Consider the following 21,210-nt stretch of genomic DNA (forward strand, 5'->3'; position numbering starts at 1 on the left):
GAATGAATCATGTGATATAACTATAAGATTACACATCATGAGTCTACCCTCAGTATCTCTTTTGAAATATCCTTTACACACACACACACACACACACACACACACACAATATCCTTTACACACAATGTATAATATGTACTTTAATAATTTATTTTAAATCAAATCAAAACATGCCCTCACAATCATAATCCCTATCCTTCGTTTTACTACGTTTGTTTTAAACAAAAACTCAAATAAAGTTACATCTGCATCGTTTATCAATCAAAATACTTCATATGTTTCCTCAGGGAGAAATTCAAGGCAGCCGGTTTACAAACCATATGAACAGCAGGCAACATTCAGCATCAATCATACACATAGGCCCATAGACAATAACACCAAAACATCAGTTTAGAAAGCAGACCAGGCTAGGCCGGCGCTATAGCGTTGTTGCAAACCACCTGTGGAACAAGAAACTCACTTTTTAGATCAAAAACCACGTCAATGTAAGACCTGACACGGCTTCCCCGTCCTCTGTTCCCATGCTACTATATCCCCCCTCTGTCCCCCTGCATCCAGGTAGAGAGACAGAGGGAGCTGGGCCTGAAGTAGCCAGCTGGAGTCCTCCTCCATCTGCTCCCTGGCTGCTCCACCCCAGGGACCATGCCTGGAAGTCAGCCCTCACTGTGGGCTCTGCCCCCCTCTCCCCCAGGGAGTTACCAGTGCCTGGAGCGGTTCTTGTCCAGACTTGCCGAGCTCCAGTCAGAGTGGCTCCCTCAGTACACGTCGGGCCTGTTTTCCTCCGTCTTGCCCGGAGCCTTGTCTGGGATAATTAGCTTTAACTTTCAATCCGGGTTGTTATATTGCATTAACTGTAACACCTGTGACTCCACTGTTTGTGAGCCTGGTTGTGGAGGTTGGTTGTGTCTATACTGTTGTATATGTTACTTTTGTATTGTCCTGTTGCTTTCCTTTGGCAGGTCTGTTTAGATCCTTTCTTAGTTGTTTTTAACTATATTTGATGGTAAAAATCATTGGCATTACAGTTAAGCATCCTTTCTTAGTTTCATAATGAAATTATAATTCATAATAATTATATATGATAAATAATAAATAATATAATTCATATTTATTTTACTTTGTACTACTTCATCTGTATTTTGGACATCAAATGTTCTCATACATGAGTTTAAGCAAACAAAATACAAAATGAGGACCATAGAGTCGTCACCATCACTTGAGTGAAACATGTATTTTTAGTCCAGTAGACTGCAATCATGCTTATTAGCAACAATAGGTACATCACACACCACCATGAAACTTGTGTCAAACAAAGTTTCCATATGCTGAATGTGTCAGCCAAACATAACGACACCACTGGACCAATAGTTGTTCCATAACACAGATTGTGTAAGACCAGACCTTGTTTTGTTTTGTTTTATGTAATGATCCATGTGGGACCTTTGGACTTTGCGCTGCAGCGTGTGCCCGGACGAACCAGGCCGGAGCTATCTAACTGCACAAAGAGTACAACCTTGCCTACTTCCTAATGGGACATGTACATGAGGCGGCATTAGCTCAGGAGGTAGAGTGGGTTGGCTGGTAACAGCAAGGTTGCTGGTTCGATCCACGGCTCCTCCTAGCTGAGTGTCGTGGTGTCCCTGAGCAAGACGCCTCACCCTAAGTGCTCCTGATGAGCTGGCTGTCTCCCTGCGTGGTTGACTCCGCCGTCGTTGTGTGAATGTCAGTCAACACTGTAAAGCGCTTTGGATAAAAGCGATATATAAATGAGGACCATGTGTACATTCATTCATTTCGGAGACACTGTATATCAGACGAGACGCTGACAGCAATCATAGCCCATAGCCATACTTTGTCTCAATTTTTTTTAAGCCTAAAGTAGTTAAAGGGCCCCGAGTTTACTACCAGCTGTGATGTTGATAAACAACAACAAGCCATCTCCTCCTTCCTACCTCTAGTGACATATAGTGACATCACAAGTGGGAGTGTCCTGCTAGATGGTCGAGGGATATACAGTTTTGTCCGTCATACATCTCGGTTAACACTCCCATGTTTGATATCACTATAGGGTAGATAATGAAATGGCTTGTAATGACTAATCCATTCCACACCTGGTTGTAAAATAGATTCCCTTTAATAGCACTGTTACCTTTCTTACACATATTCAGCACTTACAGAGTAACAGTAGTCTAGCTCCTGCTCATGTGCGGGGAATACAATTTTAAATACTTTCCAAAGATTTACAATGTGTTCAAAATGGTTGCTTATCCAAGATGAATTAGTAAATGAGTATGCTTTGTTGGTGTTTTAACCTTTTTGTTATTTTTCCTATGTTTTACAGTGTGTTCAGAGCTCAGAAAAGCACCATATAATTATTCTTATTATTATCATTATTATTAAACATAGCCCAAAACAACACCGCACTGCAAAAAGTAATATAAATGCTAAATTCCGACCGTGCTCCGAAACCTGTGTTCTGACCACGCGTGTGCATGCCTCCCACCTTCTAGTCGGTTCTGTGCTAATGGAAAAGCGGCTTTGAGTCATTTTTTTCGAACCACTTCACCAGCGGCTGATGGAGAGTGGCTGACGGTACGAGGCGGGGCTCTGCAGCCTGCGATGGGCGTCCTGGAGGCCAGTGGGAGGGAGCGCTCCGGCCGGGGTGTTGAGGAGGGTTGAGCCTGGCCTACGGGGGATCAGCTGTGAAAACAAGCAGCTGAAATGGATAACAGATAGCAGGTCGGGCCCACAACGTTCCGCACTGGGAAATAACAATAGATGACCCATTCTCACAGCTCCGCTCTGGGAAGGTTTGTGGTGTGGCGGGAGATAGGAGGTCGAGATGGAGGCAGAGAGGGCGGGGGTTGGGAGGGGAGGGGAGGGGAGGGGAAGGGGGAGTGAGCGTGGGGGGGAGATGGGGCTGTGTATTCTGCCCCGGAATCTACTGTTTGGGAAAGTATCTTGTAACACGAGTCCGTCAGCATCGCCCTGAGAATGCGGTGTTGATTCCCAGCTGCGCTGTCAGAGGCCGTGGGTTTTGGGGCGGGGGGGGGGGGGGGTTGTGAGAAACGGGGTGGACGGACCTGGGAGCGAGCACCCAGGTGCTGGGAGACCCCCCCCCATCTCCCCCCTTGGCGTGCTGGAGCCCCGCTGGGAGAGAGGTTGGGTGGATGCAGGGTTTCCCAGCGGGCCTCGTTTTAGCATCCTACCACGGGGCATGCTGGGTAGGAGCAAGCCGGCCAAGTCCCCAGAGAAGGAGGGGAGGGGGGGTGGGGGGGTGGTGTTGGTAGGAGGAGGGGAGCATCGCAGTAAGTCATGGCAGGTGGTGGCAATCGTCGCGGCGACAGTGGTCGTTAAATGGTGAAACGTAAGATAAGGATGGTGCAAAGTCATTAGCAACGGTGCATGAGAGCTCCTCGAACACACTCAGCTCAGACAGCCGTACTCTCGCGCTCTCTTGATATCTTTTTCTCCGTTTTCTTAAGGGATTGAATTTTCTTCCATCCCTATTTTCCTGCCTTGTGCTTGTCTTTCCCGTATCTCCTCTCTCCTCTTTCTCCGCTCTCTTCCGCTCTCTTCCTCTCTCTCCACTCTCTTCCTCTCTCTCTCTCTCTCTCTCTTTCTCTTTTCCTCTATCTCTCAGTCTTTTTTCTTTCCATCCCTCGCTTCCCCTCTCTATCGCTCCTTCTCTCTTCATCGCTCCCTTCACCTATCTCTCTTGTCCTCTCTCCATCTGCCACTGTTATCTAATATTAATTTAATATATTTACAGTATGTATTATGTATTTACCTTTGTACCATTATCTCCCCACACTTCCTAAACGAAATCTCTTCATTCGCAGTGCCACGTCTTACCATGCCCCTCGTCTCGGCAAAATGTATCGCTTAACTAATTACACAACAGAGTGAAAAAGTGCACCACTATTAAAGAGTCTTACATACAAGTAAAACATGGTGTTTAAAACCCACGGCGGCCCCTAACAAGTCCCCCCGGGGCCCGGTAACAAGTCCCCCATGTGGACGGGGCGAGGGCCTCCCCCCCCCCGGGACCCCCAGCTGCTAATTGGCATCCTTACTGGAGCTCACTAATGAGACGGCCGCCACCACCACCGGCACCGCTGCTCCTCGCCTCTAGCCTGGACGGTGCTTGCTGTACCCATCCCAACATCACAGCTTTTTTTTTGCTTTTCTCATAGAAGATGGATGGGAGGTGAGATGTACTTTATGGAGATTAGGGCTTTTTTACGTTTGGACGGAGAATAAAGAAGTCTGAACTCCTGGACAAACGGTGAGGTGTGTACGTTCAATGCATGGCAACGTGAATTAACTACAGTCCATGTACGTAAGTAGCAAGTTCATAATAAAACCCCTTAGCCATTTCCCCGCTGTGCTCATGTACCATTCAGTGTGTTTCTTAAGACCCTGCCTCTATGATTGATGATTGCTGGATCTTAACACCACACGGCCCACACTTAAGTGCCACTTTTTCCTCCCTCTCTAAATGGTAGATATTCTCTTTCAAAAGTAAAAGCCTTGTTCTCTCTCACTCACTCTCACTCTTCACGTGCTGCTGCTCCTACTCTGAGCCTCACCCGCCCGCCTTTCATGGGATTTTGTTGCCGTGGAGATGGAGCTGCGCGCCCCTCCTCCTCCTCCAAGGCAGTGCCAGGAGGGAAGGCATCCCGTTGGACCAAATCCATCCCCATTATAACCAAATGGTTGTCCTCGGGTGAGATGGCTAGGGGCATGCAGAGGGCTGGTGTCTAACTAGTTCCACAGGTTGATTCTCTATGAACTCATCCACTCTGTACTGGTACCTGAGGAACCTGTAGAGCCATATGTCATATCAGACATTTGTTCTGGCACAATCTGTGTGAACTGAAGATGCTGGTGTACAGTGTTCACCTCCAACTCACTCCAACTCACCTCTACCTGGACTACAGACTGTGTAGAAGTGTGTGTGTAGTCGAAAGACTGAGGAGTGAGTCATGTTTGACCTCGACTCACACCCTGTCATGCACCTTCTGTATTAAGACAGTAGCATCTCAGCTTAAACAACCAGAGCAATGCACACACACACACACACACACACACACACATGCACACGCACACGCACACACACACACACACACACACACACACACACACACACACACACACAAACACACGCACACACACACACACACACACACACACAAACAAACACACAAACACAAACCAATCTACCCAGTTTCCTTCAAACTAGTTTCTATCTACACCTGCCTTCAGAAAACCCCTCCTTCCTCTTCCTCTCCTTCGTCTCCCTCCTCCCCTCCAACTCCTCCTCCTCTTTCACCTCCTCCTCCTGCTTTCTGACTTCTCCTCTTTCTTCACCAACTCCTGCTCCTCCTTGCTGCCCTATTTCCTCCTCAACCTCCTTCCTCCCCCGCCCCATTCTCCTCCTCCACCACCACCTCCTCCACCTCTCCATTCATCCCCCTCCACTCCCTCCACCTCTCTCCCTTCCTTCACCTCTACCTCCTCCTCCACCTCTCTTTCACCTCTCCATCCCCCCCCCTCCACCTCCCTCCACCTCCCTCCCTTCCCTCACTTCCTTCTGCTCCTTCTCCCCCTTCTCAGAATCCCCCTGGCTGTCCTAATGACCGGACCGGACCCGGGGTTAGACGAGGGGTAGGGCCAGCGGAGTGAGGGGGCATGTCTGCGCACTCGGCAGCTCAAATTAAAACGCCTCCTGCAGCCGGGCCCACTAATACCCTGGCACTGTGCCCTGGCCTGGCCCGCCAATTACCACCATACCCCCCCGTAGGGTGTTGCCAGCAGGGGGCCTCAGGCCGGCTTATTGACACAGGAACCTCCGCACAGCTCTTTAGTCAATATCCCCTCCGATCCGTTCATCCCATTGGCCGGACCAATGAAGTGACCCATCCCCCCCTCCACCTCCACCTCTACCCCCACCCACAAAACCATTAGCAGTGATTGTACTCGGCAATTTGATTGGCTCTGATCGCTCCCCAGCCTCGACTTGTCAACAATCTCTTGTTTTAGCTTGCTTGTAATTTGATTATAAGCGGGATATTTGACTCTCCTGTTTTCTTTTGCTGCGGTTACACCACACACACACCACTGACCTCATCTCATCCCATCTAGCGATTGACTACTATTTGCTACTATTTACTATATGGACAGCCCTAATCACAATGTTTACATTTTCCCTTAATATGATACAAACTATATGATATATTATTTTGAAGTATTTTTCCCCTGTGTCCAGTGTTTGATAATATATTTGTTGATTGGTTAGAGAGAGAAAAAGAGAGAGAAAGAGAGAGAGAAAGAGAGAGAGAGAGAGAGAGAGAGAGAGAGAGACATTTGGCTCCTAGGAGTGTCCCTCAGCTCGCATTACAGCTAAATCGACCTGTAAGCCGGCACTAGCCTTGCCCATGTGGAAGGCAGGCACTAGATTACAGGTGTCCCACATGTTCCTTGTCCATCCTGCCCCAACTCACCACAAAGATGTCTCTGGCCTGTGAAGCTCTTTAAGACTGCGGCGTTGATCAAGGAAGCGGCGACGAGAGACATAAACAAGAGAGAGCTCAAACACTTAAATCACGTCACAACTCATCAAGTGCGTATACACTCCGGGAATCTAGATAGCAGTTCACCATTTAATGTACTCCACCCTTGTTGACCATCTGTGACCACAACCTTGTTGTTGTTGTTGTTGTTGTGGTATCGGTGAGGCATCCAGGTGGACCCCGGCGCCGGCGGCATGTGGCCACGTGGGCAGTGGGCTCAGGTATCCGATGTTCCCGGGCTTAAAGGGTAAACAGTGCGTAAAAACCACCAGCACCGTGCGTGCGGACGGGGATCACTGAACCAACGGCTTATGAATAATCTTCTCAGTGTTTCACAGACGGCCCCCCCCGCACCCACCCCCACCCCCACCCCCACCCGCTAATATTGATAACCAACAGGGTTTAACGCCCACCCACGCCTTGTTATCGAGCCCAGCATGAATGTTTAATGGCTGTGCTCTGGTGTACGTTGTGTGTGTGTGTGTGTGTGTGTGTGTGTGTGTGTTTCTGCACCCGGCACAGGCCCAAAGTTGTTGATATGATTACTGTGATTCTAATAGTTGGTGGTTACCCAGCCAAAACATACTGGGATTTGATACCATGTCCATAGTCTAGCTGTTGGCATCCCACAGTGACATGTCCCCTTACCCCTTTCTGCTGCTTAATGACATGGGTCTAAAACATTTAATTAGGTTTCTTTGTAAGTCCTGAGTTTTACCAATGGGACTATTATTGTACTACTAGTCTACTTTTACTACTTACTACTACTACTACTTATACTACTGGTCCTACAACGACTACTGATTCTACTACTACTACTCCTTATACTACTACTCCTACTACTACTACTACTACTACTACTACTACTACTACTACTACTACCACTACTACTACTGGAGGGTGCCCATCTCCTCCAGTCTTGAGCCAGCACGCTAAATGATTCAGATGAGCTTGCGGATGATACTGTGTGTGTGTGTGTGTGTGTGTGTGTGTGTGTGTTATTTTGTGTGTGCACATGCATCTTTGTGCTTTGCATGCGTGTACGCGTGCATGCCCGTGTGACAATGTAGGTTTTGTGTGTGTCCATCTGTATGTGTGTGCTTGTTTGTGTATGTGCGTCTGTCTCTGAGTGTCTGTGTATGTGTCTGTGTGTGTGAATGGGTGAATGTGGGCCATTCATTGTGATGTCTGCAGCGCGGTCACAGTGGTCAGCAAAGCGCTCGCTAAACGCTACTCTCTTTAGCGCGTAGCTCTACTGCAAGCCTTGTGTTATCATCCACATGCAATGACAGCTGGGAAACCGCCAGAGAGAGAGCGGCCAGCGACTGGCTCTCTCTCTCTACATTTTTAATTCAATTCAATTCTCTCTCTCTCTCTCTCTCTCTCTCTCTCTCTCTCTCTCTCTCTCTCTCTCTCTCTGTTTCTCTCAACGAGAGGAAATTCCAGGGGTGGCGTGTGAGGGGTGGCGTGCCAGTCTCACCGAACCACAAACCCAAAACTGGGCGGAGAAGTCCCCTTCCCCCCACCTCAACCCCACTCTCCCTCCTTTTTCCTTTTCTTCGTATAAATCAGAATATGTCTGTGGGCAGAATCATAACTAGGACAGATGAACTCACTGCCTTAAATAGACGTAGAGAGAGAGAGAGAGAGAGAGAGAGAAAGAGCGAGAGAGCGAGAGAGAGAGAGAGCGAGACAGAGAGGCAGAGAGACAGAGAGACAGGGAGACAGAGAGAAAGACATAGACAGACACAGAGACACAGATACATAAAAGAGAGAGAGCAGGATAGATAGAGACAGGGAGAGAAGTGACATAAACTCATTGAACACAAACTCAGTCAACAAGCGCTTACCATGCATTAAATATATCTGTATTGTAGCAACCCAGGATGAATTCCATCTGCTGCTCATCTTTCCTGTTTGTCTACAAAAGTCAAGTAAAAAGGTATTTAAATAATATATTTAAGCAATAGATCACGACAGGCTGTGGTATGTGGGGTCGCTGTCCCTCCGCTACGCGTCGGGACGGACAACGCCCCTTAACTGTGGTATAATGAGAACATTTCACTGACTTATAAAACGGTTACGTAAGTATGGCGAAATGAATGTCATAGACACCCTCAATTTTGAAAAAGCGAGAAAGTCGGAAAAGCATTTTTTTAACAAATACAAAAAAGTAGTCCCTCCTGGCTGCCTGCAAAGTGCGCGGCGGTTGCTATGCAACACACTGTAGCGTACTTCAGAGAGAAGGCTAGTGATGGTAGCTTGGTTCGCCGGCAATTTAGCCTACTATCGAGCAGTTCACTCACCTTGTGCCTATTGCTTTACAACATTTCCACCTTCTCCATCAATCAACATATTTTTAGGCTTCAGTGAACTATGCTATTGCTTTTATATATAAATAAACAACAGTTCAAGTTAGGCGCGGAGTGATACGGAACTCTGTAAACTGAATGGGTGTCATAGCTGTGTGTATACGCTCAGTTGGGAACCAATCAGATCGCTTGATTTAAGCCACCCGTTTTACAAATCTATTTATATCATACTTTGTGTTCCACACCACCAGAGAGGACAGGCCATTGGAGTGTATCCATGATACACACTGGGTAATGGCTGGCCAGTGACTAAGCTGTCTGAGTTCACAGCAGAAAGCATGCAGACTGTATACTGTACGTCGGCCTGATGCTGTTGACAGATGTAAACAGAGGTTTGCTGGCAGAGCAGGGCATCTCCAGATGTTGTTGTGGTCTCCATGGTAACAGCGTACAGATGAATTACTGACTGAAGCTTGAGCTAAACCAATTGGGTGTACATTTTAGGTGTGCAGAATGCATAGCCGTGTTATTTTTAATGTTCAATTTCATTGTAGAATTATTGCATAGCATTATAGCATAGCAAAGCTATGAGTTAAGTTAGTTAGCATAGAGTTAGCATAGAGTTAATACATTACAACATAGCATTATAGCATAGCATTATAGCTTAGCAGTACAGCTTAGTCCTCAAGGCCTAGCATAGCATTATAATAATATAATAATAATATAATAAGAAGTCTGATTCCAATGCTAACAACAGACAGGCTAAAATAACTAAAAGGGTGCGAATCGGAAGATGAATAGAAAGGATGGCTGGACAGAGAGGGAAAAATTAAAGATAAAAAAAGAGAGAGAGAGAGAGTCTGGGTCTGTGTCTTCTGCCCCGTGGGTTTCTCTGATGCTGCTTAAGAGGTCAAACTAGGACAGAAATTAGCAGCCCTTGGGCAAGGCTGCCTCCTCTCAACTTTCACAACACCCAGCAAACATCTGTTTCTCCTTTCCTCCCTCGCTCTTGCTCACTGTCTCTCTCTCTCTCTTTTACTCATAAAATGTGGTGTTGGCTGTGTTTCTCTGGCCTCCCAGTGGAGAATATCTTTCATCTGTCTTGGGATATAAACTACAAGTCCTTTTGTAGTTATGAACTACAATTCTTGCTGTAGATACAAAGTACAAGTCTAACTGCAACATAAGCCAAAATTACACAAGTCATACTGTAGATATGAACTTACATTTACATTAAGGGCATTTAGCAGACGCTTTTATCCAAAGTGACCTACAATCAGTACATTTGTCAGAAGAAAGAGCAACAACAATATATTGCTGTCGGTACAGTAAGGATGATCATAGAACAAATGCCAAGCACTTATAATTGCTAACCCATTCCCTGTACACAACAAAGATAGCTAGGATAAGATGCTACACAATGCTAAGTACTATTCTTAAGTGCCAGGAAGTACAACATACAATAAGTGTGTACAATAAGTGCAAGGACGTACAACATACAATAAGTGCATAAGAGGGGTGTTTTTAGGCGAGTAAGGCAGGAGAAGGGGCGGTCAAGGGAAAGGAGGGAGGCTATACAGAGTTAAGGTGAACTCTGAACAATTTAGTCTTTAATCTCTTGTGGAAGCTGGTTAGCGACTGCAGTCCTGACATCAGAAGTCGTTCCATCACAAGTCTTACTGTAGCTATACAAATCTTACCGGAGATCTGATCTACAAGTCTTGAAGATACAAACTAAAAGTCTGACTGTAGATACTAACTACAAGTCCTCCTGTAGATATGAACTAGAAGTCATACTGTAGAACTACAAGTGTTAAATATACAAGTCTTTGTGTATATACGAACTACAAGTCTGACTTTAGATAATAACTACAAGTCTACCATTCTTACTGTAGATATGAACTACAAGTCTTGCTGTAGATATGAGTTAAAACTTGTAGGTAATAACCGTATGTAGTCTACAAGCCTTACGATACAGACCCAAAACTACAAAAACCAAAACTACTAAAATCGTAACTACAAAAACCAGAAACTGGTGACAGGAATATGCTAACTGTAGTATACTATATATTCATACTTAAGTATTAACTTTATATATGAACTAGGCATATATTGTATACAGACAGATAGACATGCAGATATGTAGAGTGCTAGGGTCATAGACAGACAGACAGACAGACAGACAGACAGACACTTTCATCTATCTGTCATCAGACGGATAGATGAAAGTGTTCTGGATGGGCCGTGGGGGCTGCCATGGGGCCCCAGCAGAGCTCATCAGAGGAGGGACTGAGAGCTGGTCCTGAAACCCGCTCCAGGGCCCTGCTCTGGTTACAGGCCCCAGTGCTGCCGGTCCTCAGGGGCCAAGGGTTCTGCCTAACCTCCCTCTGAGACTGATTTATGTCAGCTGAAGGGCCCCGGAGAACACACACACATACACTGTCAGGTACCTACACACACACACACACACACACACACACACACACACACACACACACACACACACACACACACACACACATGCACACACACACACACACACACACACACACACACACTCTCTCTCTCTCGCAAACAAAATCACCCCACCACACGCACACACACATATACACACCAACACACAAACACACGCAGACACACACACACACACACACACATGCACACAAACACACGCACACACACGCACACGCACACACACACGCACACACGCACACACACACACACACACACACACACACACACACACACACACACACACACACACACACATATGCACATACACACACAGACATACACACACACACACAAACACACACACACACACACACACACACACACACACACACACACACACACACACACACACACACACACACACACACACACACACACACAGACATACACAAACAAAAACTCATACACTTACACACACAAACACATGCTGTCTCACACACCACTAGCTTAGTCACACGTGTTCATGCACAGGCCTGCATGTTCCGGGAAAGTGAGTTCTCTTGACTTAATGCATCCTCTTCAGAAGAACAATTAAAACCTTTTATCTTCCACTTCATGTGGATCAGGGGAATTATGGTCTGTTAACTTGGTGCAGAGAAAGGATTTGATCCTCTTACTCTGAGCTATAATGTGGGAACATTCTGGGTACTTGACTGTAAAGGTCCGTAATCTACATTCAGCTATTTTGTATATTAACAACATACTTAATGTTAAACAATGTAATTACCTAGGCTATTCTGTACACATATAACAGAAGAAATAGTGAGTGAAGGAGAATGAGAAAATACTACTAGTACTTTAATCTTAAATAGTACTTTAAGATTTAAGTTACTGATGCATACAAACTCATCATCCTTCGACTAGACCAACATCCTGTAAAAACCCAAACAAAAGAATCGGGAAATGTAATTGAAAAAAAACGATATGTAAAACATTAAACAAACAAGTAGACTTCTGTGGTTTCAAACATCTCCCAAACCATACCACTCTACCTAACACCACCCCGAAGCTGAGAGAGAATGAACTCAATGACAGTGTCCTGACATGGCCTCTCTCTCTCTCTCTCTCTCTCTCTCTCTCTCTCTCTCTTTCTCTCGCTCTCTCTCCCTCTCACTTCAGAGTAACATAAGGATTGTGCATATATCTTGGCAGCAGGCCACTCCCACATTCCTTAGCTGTGTGTGAACGTTGTCTTCTGACACCCATACCTCCACCCCACCAATCCCACCCCCACCACCAACCCCCCTAACCCCCCCCCCCTTCTCCAAAGTCCCCCACCGCCACCCCACCACACCACCCACCCCGCTCGGACACCAAACGGCTGTGCAAAGAAATTAAGATCCTGGCATTTTTGTGTGTGTGGAATGTACAGCGTGCGGCGCTCGTAAACCCAGCGTGGTGCTAAATCGCCCGACCACTGCAGGCCACGGCTGGCTTGGAAGAAAACTTAAATATGCTTTGGAGGAAAATTGTGTATGCAGTCCTGGGTCCAGAATTTCTGGAACTGGATATATATCTTTGACTAGTTTTGACTGCCTGGCGTCAGTCTTGTGGCAATCTGGACTTTTTCCGGTTCCATTCCTTTTCCTGTCTCCTCATAGTGTTGGAGGTGCCCTTGAGCAAGACGCCGGGCTGACCCCCTGACAGTTCCCCTGACCGTTGCCTTGTGGACAACGAGTGTCACACCACATGGGATTGTGAGTGTCTGTGTGGGGGATTGTGTGTCTCTCCTTGTGTGGGTGTGTGCTTGTGAAAGTGAGGCATTCAATTTTAAAAGCTATTAAATAGCATCAAAGGTCAAGTGGTGAGGTCGTTTGACCCCCAGCCGATTCAGGTTCATGGTTTGAACCTCCATGTCCGCAGTCGACCTGTAGGCATCCTTGAGCAAGATGCCCTAATGCCTACTCACCCACCCTGCTCAATAATGAATTGTATCTAAAGAGGTTTTGGATAAGTGTCTCCTAAATGACTAAATAGCAATTGAGTAAATAGTAATAGTATAAAAGGCCAGCATAGATTTAGCCTGCATTCCATTCTCTAGCCAAATAGTAGTAGAAGTAACAACAACAATAGCGGCAGCTGAATGACCAAAGCATAATACATGCTAAACACATTCAGCAGCGCAGGCTGTAATGAAACTCTCACATCCACAGCGGAGGGGACTTTGAAGTGCTGAGCTGGCTGGGAGGAGGACTGAAAGAGTTAATCCTCCCACATTCAGGCTTCACCTTCTAAACGGTCTCTAAATGGTCTCCAGGGTCCCTCTCTGAGACGAGGCCGGCCCCCATTGGCTCCTCGCAGTTGATCTTTTTCTGTTCTGAATGAAGTGAAAGACGCGGGGGCCAGGCGGGGCCACCGAGACGATACTGGGGGGTGACTGAGTTCATGTGGAGGAGGAGAAGGGAGGGAGGGCGCAGAAGGAGGTAGGGAGGAGTAGTTTGTATTGAAAGGAAAATCCAGAAAATAAGTGTTATAAAGGGGAGGGATGAGGGGCGGAGAGAGGAGGGGAAGGTATGGAGGAGAAGGGTGAAAGGAGAATCTAGAAAATAGTTATTATGAGGGGGGAGCACTATTAGCACGCCATGCAGAGTTTCGATGGGCTAAAAGGTCCTTTCCTGACCAGAGAGCAGACGTGGGCCAGGAAGGCTGAGGTGAGAAGATACTGATGCTGTGACGCTACTCACTCTCCAGTATTTTAACAGCCTCTGCCAAGTAAAACAAGCTTCTGCCCCGTGTCATGTATTGGTAGCCCCTTCAAACAGTGTTTTACCGCTTTGACGGATGGCTCTGCTTGGGTTTTCCCCACAGGGCTAGGGTGTTTTTGGACTTGAAGGTCTTAAACAGTTCTTGGGATAGTCGATGGTTCCACCGGGTGATTTCTGTAGTAAAACCCCAGCATATACGCTCTCTTGGAGTGACCACGGAGAGTAACAGCCGGTCAGACGACCACCAAACCACCAGCAGAAAACACAACATTCTTTTAGCTCAAATATGAGTGGCGTGCACAGTTGGGAGAAGAAATAATCATATCCTATGCAGGATATTACTACCCTGGAAAACACTTCTTTGGTAAAAGTTAAATTCCTCCATGTGACATTGGACTGCAGTCCATTTAAAATATTGAAGGGGTTAGTGCTGAAGAAGATCAACACAGTGACTAGTCTGTCTCGGTTTGTAAGGACTTTGAGTTAAATACCATAACAGTGTCCTTTGTGCTGTACGCAGGGGCGGCTTTAGTGTTTTGGGGTCCCTTGTCAAAGAATGGCTTGGGGGCCCCCCAAGACCAATAAATTAAGTAATTTATTCACTTGCTCCTCTGTTTGCTTTTATTGAGCTGTGCAATGCTGTTACCTTTTGATGGGCAAACATCGTAAGGGATTGTTCTTCCTTTGCACCAATTTCCATGGCAACTGATACATCATATCATAACTGATATACCATATATATGGTAAACATTCCGTTTTTTGTTCACGGCAGTCTCTAAAAGTATGTTTGACAAATGTTTGTCAGATATGTGTCAATTAAAGAAGAGAATAAATTCTTAAACACAGAAGTACATTTATTTAATCTTAATACATTAATGTTGAACAAGTTATATATTCTTCTTGATTGCAAATCACACAGCACAATTCCAAATGTTTTCCTGTACATAAGTTAAATGTAACAGAGCCTGTTTTAAAATATGGATATTCTTCCTCCTAACGTGAGGAGCACTTTGTTATAAAACGTAAGTAAAAGTGCAATATCTTTCTACTCATAAAATTACAAAAAATTGGTCCAGAATCCAGCATTTTAGCATGGATTATCTTACAGACTACACATTTTTCTTTCAATTTAAAAATGTGATATTTTTTTCTGATATTTTTCAATATTTTGTTAGTTTTTCAGCTTTTTTTCTACAAACTGTAGCTAAATACAGGAAATACAACATGTCAGTTTACAAAAGCTTAGCATATCAATTACTGCATTATCTATTCTCTAAATAAACTTCATTTTTTTGCCAATATAACTATCTGGAACATACAACTTTGACAACACATACCATAATATCTCACAGCTCTATGATACAATATAATATCTCTGTCATGAGTTCAAGGAAAAGTTAAAACATAAGAATAGCAACATAATATTAAGTAATACAATGCATAGATTCAATCATTTGAAAAATGCTTGGATATAATTTACTTAGTACAATTCACTTTTTTTTTTCTTTGCTTAGAGTAAACCCTGTGACACTGACAACATGGATTTGTTTAAGTTTATCTTGACTTGAGTGACCGGCACAAATATATATTTCTTAACATACCACATGATAAAAACGCTAAATATATGAGTTTGACTTCAGAAGGCAAACGTCGGTTATAGTACACTATGGCATTTTTGGGTAGATAAAGGCAACACCGGGCACCTAAGACAACAACAGCAGCTTGTTTCACGGCTTCTATGAAAAGTCGCTTGAAATGTAAGTTTTGTCGGTTTTTAAATCCCCCCCCTCCCATCCCCCATACCCCGGTCCCCACAACGATGGCAGTCCTAAGATGTGTTAGTGCTCTCTAGTCCGAACGTTCCCCCGAACTTCCCAAACTGATTTCAGTAGAGTGGAGCACACTTACTCCAGAGTCAAAGCAATATTCAATCAATTTTGGCGTTTGGTAGGCCTATCATCTTAATGTTGGTATAAAGACATTTTAATAGTAGCTTTCCCATGTGGAGAAGGGGGATCCTCCTAGCTTTCCCTACTCCATTGAATTCAACCGCTTTCTCACATCACGTCTGTAAAACATACTTCTGAGATATATAGCATGCACACATGCTGGTCAGACATAAGCTGGTGTTGTTTGAGTGGTTGGAAATCGTTCTGCTCAAGGTGTGGATGGAAAAACTCCAGACAACACCCATCTATGCGGGACAAATAATGTTGATAATGATTGGTATTCCAAAGTCGGTTAACGGCTTATATAGATTCATCATTAGTCACATTTGTTTTATGTTTTAGTTCTGCACTAATCAAGGAATATAGAAAGGGCAACTACACAATCTACACATTTATCGATGTATAAATGGTTGAATGAATGGTTAAGGTTGTTAAGTAAAGGTACTTGTAAAGGTATTGGCATCACCTTTTTTAAAAGGTACACCCAAGACTAACTCCAGTGCGACAGAAGACTATTAACGCAACGGAACAAAGAGAGGTAGCAGAGACACTGTTTAGTTCAGTTAATGCCCCTTCAAAGCAGTAGAGCCAAATGTATTTATGAAGCGCATAAAGGGCTCAGCGGTTAGTTTTTTTTAAGGAAAATTCCATGAGATGCGTTTACATTTCGAGATCGCAATATTAAGTGAAACCAAACTGATAAAAATATTACCTCCGAGACAGTACCAAACCTGACGCTATTTGTAGAGCAACTGAGGAAAGCCCTACAACCGCCAAACAGAAAAGAGCCATCGGTCAATCTAAACAGGGTAACACCAGAGGTGGCGCTGTCCAGGAGGTTTCATGTCAGTGATTGGCTCCTCTTTAAACAGGGTGGGAGGGGGTGATCACAGTGTCTTTCCAATCAAAACCTGAGCTCCACGTCACATGTTCAATCCTACAGTCAAACAATAAACAGTAGCGCTGGGAAATTAGCTTTTTGTCTGCGTGACGTGAACGCAACATCCAGAGTTTTAGAAAAATCTCGACCAATGACAGAACCAGGTGTTCCCCTGTCGACCAATGAGACAAGCAGGCCGCTGGAGACTAAGATAAAAACAAGGAATTCACTGTGTTTAAACTTCAAGAGTGCTGGATTTAAGAACTTTCTGAACAACTGACATTTACATTTTATAGTTTTATATATAATCTTATTTATATAGGAATAAAAACCCTCAAGACTGAATGTTAGCGACTCTAACAGGAACGTTAAATAGGCCTCTGTGGTATTAAGGTCAAAACCGATTCTGATGAGTGTGTGCGTGTGTGTGTGGGTGTGAGTGAGTGCACATTGTGCACCAACATAAATCTATATTAACCCCAAATAATTTAGCTCTCAAATACATACTAAATCTAATAAACATCTACTCTATCATTTTAATCTACATTTTCAATGTATGTACAATAATAAGAATGTTTTACAGTCCGATTCGAAAGGCAATTCACAAGCACTCTGAATCCAGAGTCACTCTGGTCCCCGCTCCTTTACACAAAACAATCTGATCCAGTTTTGTGTCCCAGCACACTCAAACCTTCGAAGCCTGCTGCCATGATTTTTCTTTTTTTCCCGCTCTGTAAACACTATGTACAGGCTTAAAAAAATACAAATACGAGACCACATAGTACAAATCACATTATAATATATGTACAACTGATTCAAGCCAAAGAAAGTCACTAAACATGTAACATCTTCCATGGGTTTCATGTTCTCTCTGAATCTCCTGTAGACGTTCCATCCTTCCCCTCCACCCCACAACTCCAACCACCCATGTCACGTATTAAAGTCAGTATCATTTATCGTTAGAATGGTATATACAAACAATGGGAATCAAGGCAGCGAAATGTCCATCCTGTTAAAGTTTGTGCGGTTTCATATTGTTATTTGTGCTGCATTGTTGGGGTTTAGCTGGCAGTATCGAAAACTGAAAATAAAATACAAAAAGTACAACCGACGCACAGTGATGATGCTAACGTTAGCTAATGTGACCATTAGCATCTTTAGCAAGTAAACCGGAGAGGCGTGTTTCAGTTTGGCTCTGAGGTTAAGGCAAAGCATTTGGCACTTGGTTTATAAGGACGTTTAGAAAAATAATTTTTGTACTTTTGTACTATTGGAAAAGAGGCATCTTTCGTCAAAAGACACAACCAGTCTCATCTTTTTGAAAGAGTATATTCAGGGGGAGAGATTTTTCGTTCTGAAATATGGAAGGTCAGGAATGTGCAGGTGAGAGTTTTCGTCACTTTTAGGCGAAGGGGAATCGAAATCAATCAAATTATTATTATTTATTTACATTGTCCTTTAAACAAAGCTTTGAGTCAACTGAGGCGCCTGAGAGAGAGAGAGAGAGAGAGAGAGAGAGAGAGAGAGGGGGGTCGAGGAGGGGGAAGGGGGGGCTTCGGTCTCCACAGACTTCTACCCAGACACCCAGCTGTGAGTGGTGGTCTTCACCCCGTGGTTGAACCCCGGCTGGGTCACCATGGGCTCAAAGTTGAAGTCCAGAGAGTCTCCGTCCATCAGGGTGTCGTGGATGATGGACTCCACGTCGCACTCAAACCTCTCGATGGACATGTCGTCCAGGTCGCTGGGCAGCCTCTCGGGGTGGTGCTGGGGCAGCAGTGGCCCCGGTCGTCCGTACCCGTTGGTGCTCAGTGGGCAGTACCCCAAGGGTAGCCCCCCCACTCCTCCTCCAATGCCACCACCGCCACCACTGCCGCCGCCGCCGCCACCACCACCCAGGTGGTTCACCAGGCCGTAGGGCATCTGCATGGGGCTCTTGAGCACGGGCAGACGCGTGCTGCCTCCGACGTGGTTCAGTGACATCAGCAGGCGGCCCCCGTTCATGGGCGCCACGGGCGACTGGTTGAGGATGTTGTGGGGGTGCTGGCGGGCGTGGGCCAGGCCGTGCTGGTGGTGCTTGGCCCCGTGCTGCACGCTGCTGTAGGACGGTAGCATACAGCGGCCGCTAGGCGGCGACACCACCGACTCCACGGAGGGGGGCATGAGGTCTCCGTGCTGCTGCTCCGAGTCATTGGTCAGGAGCTCCTTGAGGAGCCCGGCGGGGCAGGCATACCCACCCAGAGAGGGCACGCCGAAGCTGGGCTTGGTCTCAGCCAGGGGCTGCATGGGTCTGGAGGTCAGTGTGTTCATGCCGGCCGGGCCGTACATACACTTGCGGAAGTCCTGCTGCTGCTGCTGCTGCTGCTGCTGCTGCTGCTGCTGCTGCTGCTGCACGGGAGGCCCCATGCTGGGAGAGCTGTAGGACGGGTAGCCCGGGCTGCCCTGCATCAGAGGGGACGACTGGGACGACTGGGAGGAGCACGGGGTGCTGGCTCCGCCACCCACCTGGGGGTTGTTGGGCGAGAGGAGGTTGAGGTTGTCCAGGAGGTTCTCCATTACGTTCTCGGAGCTGTGGCCCAGCGAGCCAGCCATCTCCGTCAGGCTGGGCAGCGTGGACGCCATCTTGGAGCCGGGCGCGCCGGGGTAGACCATGTGCACGTCGCCGTCGTGGCCCAGGTCGTCCTCGGGCATGAAGGGCGAGAGGCGGCCGCTCAGCGTGCTGGCGTTGGAGCTGGTGCGGGGACGGAAGCTGTTCCAGGCGTCAAAGTCGTCGTTGCTGTGGGAGTTGGGGCTGCCGGGCCACTTGGAGTAGGAGGAGCCGGGGCTCTCGGACCCCCCCTCAGGCCCGCCCTGCAGGGAGAGCTGCACACACACACACACACACACACACATCAGAGTTGATTTAAATTGGATTATAGACTATGAGTTATAGTCGAATACAACAAATACAACCAAATGATTTGAGATGATGTTAGATCATGTGGGATCTGATTCGATTTGATTATTTAAATAGTTATATTCTAACATGTATCCTCGTCTCTCTTATTTGGCATTGGATATAACTCCTTTATTAAAGCGTTCATGATTCAATTCAAGAATTTCTTAGTTAAAGGATAACTGTGTGGGCTAGGCTTCATAGTGAACACCAACGGAAGACAAAGTGAGTCTTGACCTGGACTTTGACCCGCTCAGAATACTACTTATATTGTGTTTCATAACTACATCGTACAAATATAAGTTTTGTTCTAGCTTCTCCAATGACGAGTGCATGCCTGTGGCTGGCTCCGTAGGTCTCTGTCTTTCTCTGTGGCTGTTTTCCGTAGGTCTGTGTAACTCTCTGTGGCTGTTCTCCGTGGGTCTCTGTATAACTCTCTGTGGCTGTTCTCCGCAGGTCTCTGTAACTCCCTGTGGCTGTTCTCCATCGGTCTCTGTAACTCCCTGTGGCTGTTCTCCGCAGGTCTCTGTATAACTCTCTGTGGCTGTTCTCTCCCCTGTACATCTCTTTGGATAATAACACGTCTAAATGCCTCTAGGAGGCTACAGTGCAGCTCCCCGGGCCCTTACCTTCTTCTTGGCGGCCCTCCCACGGCTCTTGCTGAACTTGCTGTTGTTGTCCATGGAGGCGGCGCGGCGGCGGGGAGACTTGCCGCTCTTGCCGCCCTCGGGGTTCAGCATCCACCAGGAGCTCTTGCCCGTGCCCTCGTTCTGCACTCGCACGAAGCGGCTGTGCAGAGACAGGTTGTGTCTGATGGAGTTCTGCAGGCGGACAGAGAGGGAGATGTTTGTTTAAGTTTAATTACATTTCTCTTTTCTTTTAATCTGCATCGGATTTTGGTTTATGCTTCCTTGGTATTTATTTATTTTGACCTTTTAGTTACTTTATATTTAAAAGAAGATCACTTTCTCATTTTGAGAGTCGACATTGTTTTATTCCTTTGTTAAATTGTTTAACTGCTTTGGCAACGTACAGGACAATGTATAGCTTGTTATTTGATTATTATTGAAAGAGATAATTTCTCTTAGGAAATTCAAGTTTTCTCGAAGGCCTAGTACTGTTTATGTGACAGAAGAGTAGAGTTGCGAAATAGATGAATTACCTTGAAAACAAGGTAAAACACAGGGCGCGATTAGTACTAATAGAAAGGTGCATTTCAAGGACGGAGAGGGAGAAGGAATCAGTAATTAGTTTATTATTATCTGCTTTCTACTTTTTGTCATTTATGGACAGGAAAGTGGGTTGAAAGAGCAGGTGAATGACGTCTTGCAAGGGACCGCAGA

The 21,210-nt window shown here is 45.9% G+C and overlaps 1 protein-coding gene across 1 annotated transcript in view; it reads right to left on the minus strand.

The window, feature by feature from the left end:
* Nucleotides 1-14,950: 14,950 nt before the first annotated feature.
* foxo1a (forkhead box O1 a) overlaps nucleotides 14,951-21,210 on the minus strand; it is a 35,414-nt gene continuing 29,154 nt past the window's right edge. The window contains exons 2-3 of the mRNA XM_084467323.1: nucleotides 20,497-20,688; nucleotides 14,951-19,794 (exon numbers count right to left, since the gene is read on the minus strand). Coding sequence (XP_084323449.1) covers nucleotides 18,508-19,794; nucleotides 20,497-20,688 — 1,479 coding nt within the window. The 3' untranslated portion in view covers nucleotides 14,951-18,507. The remainder of the gene's footprint in view (nucleotides 19,795-20,496; nucleotides 20,689-21,210) is intronic.

The sequence above is a fragment of the Micromesistius poutassou genome, assembly GCF_964030765.1.
Source record: "Micromesistius poutassou genome assembly, chromosome: 4".
Lineage (NCBI taxonomy): Eukaryota > Metazoa > Chordata > Actinopteri > Gadiformes > Gadidae > Micromesistius > Micromesistius poutassou.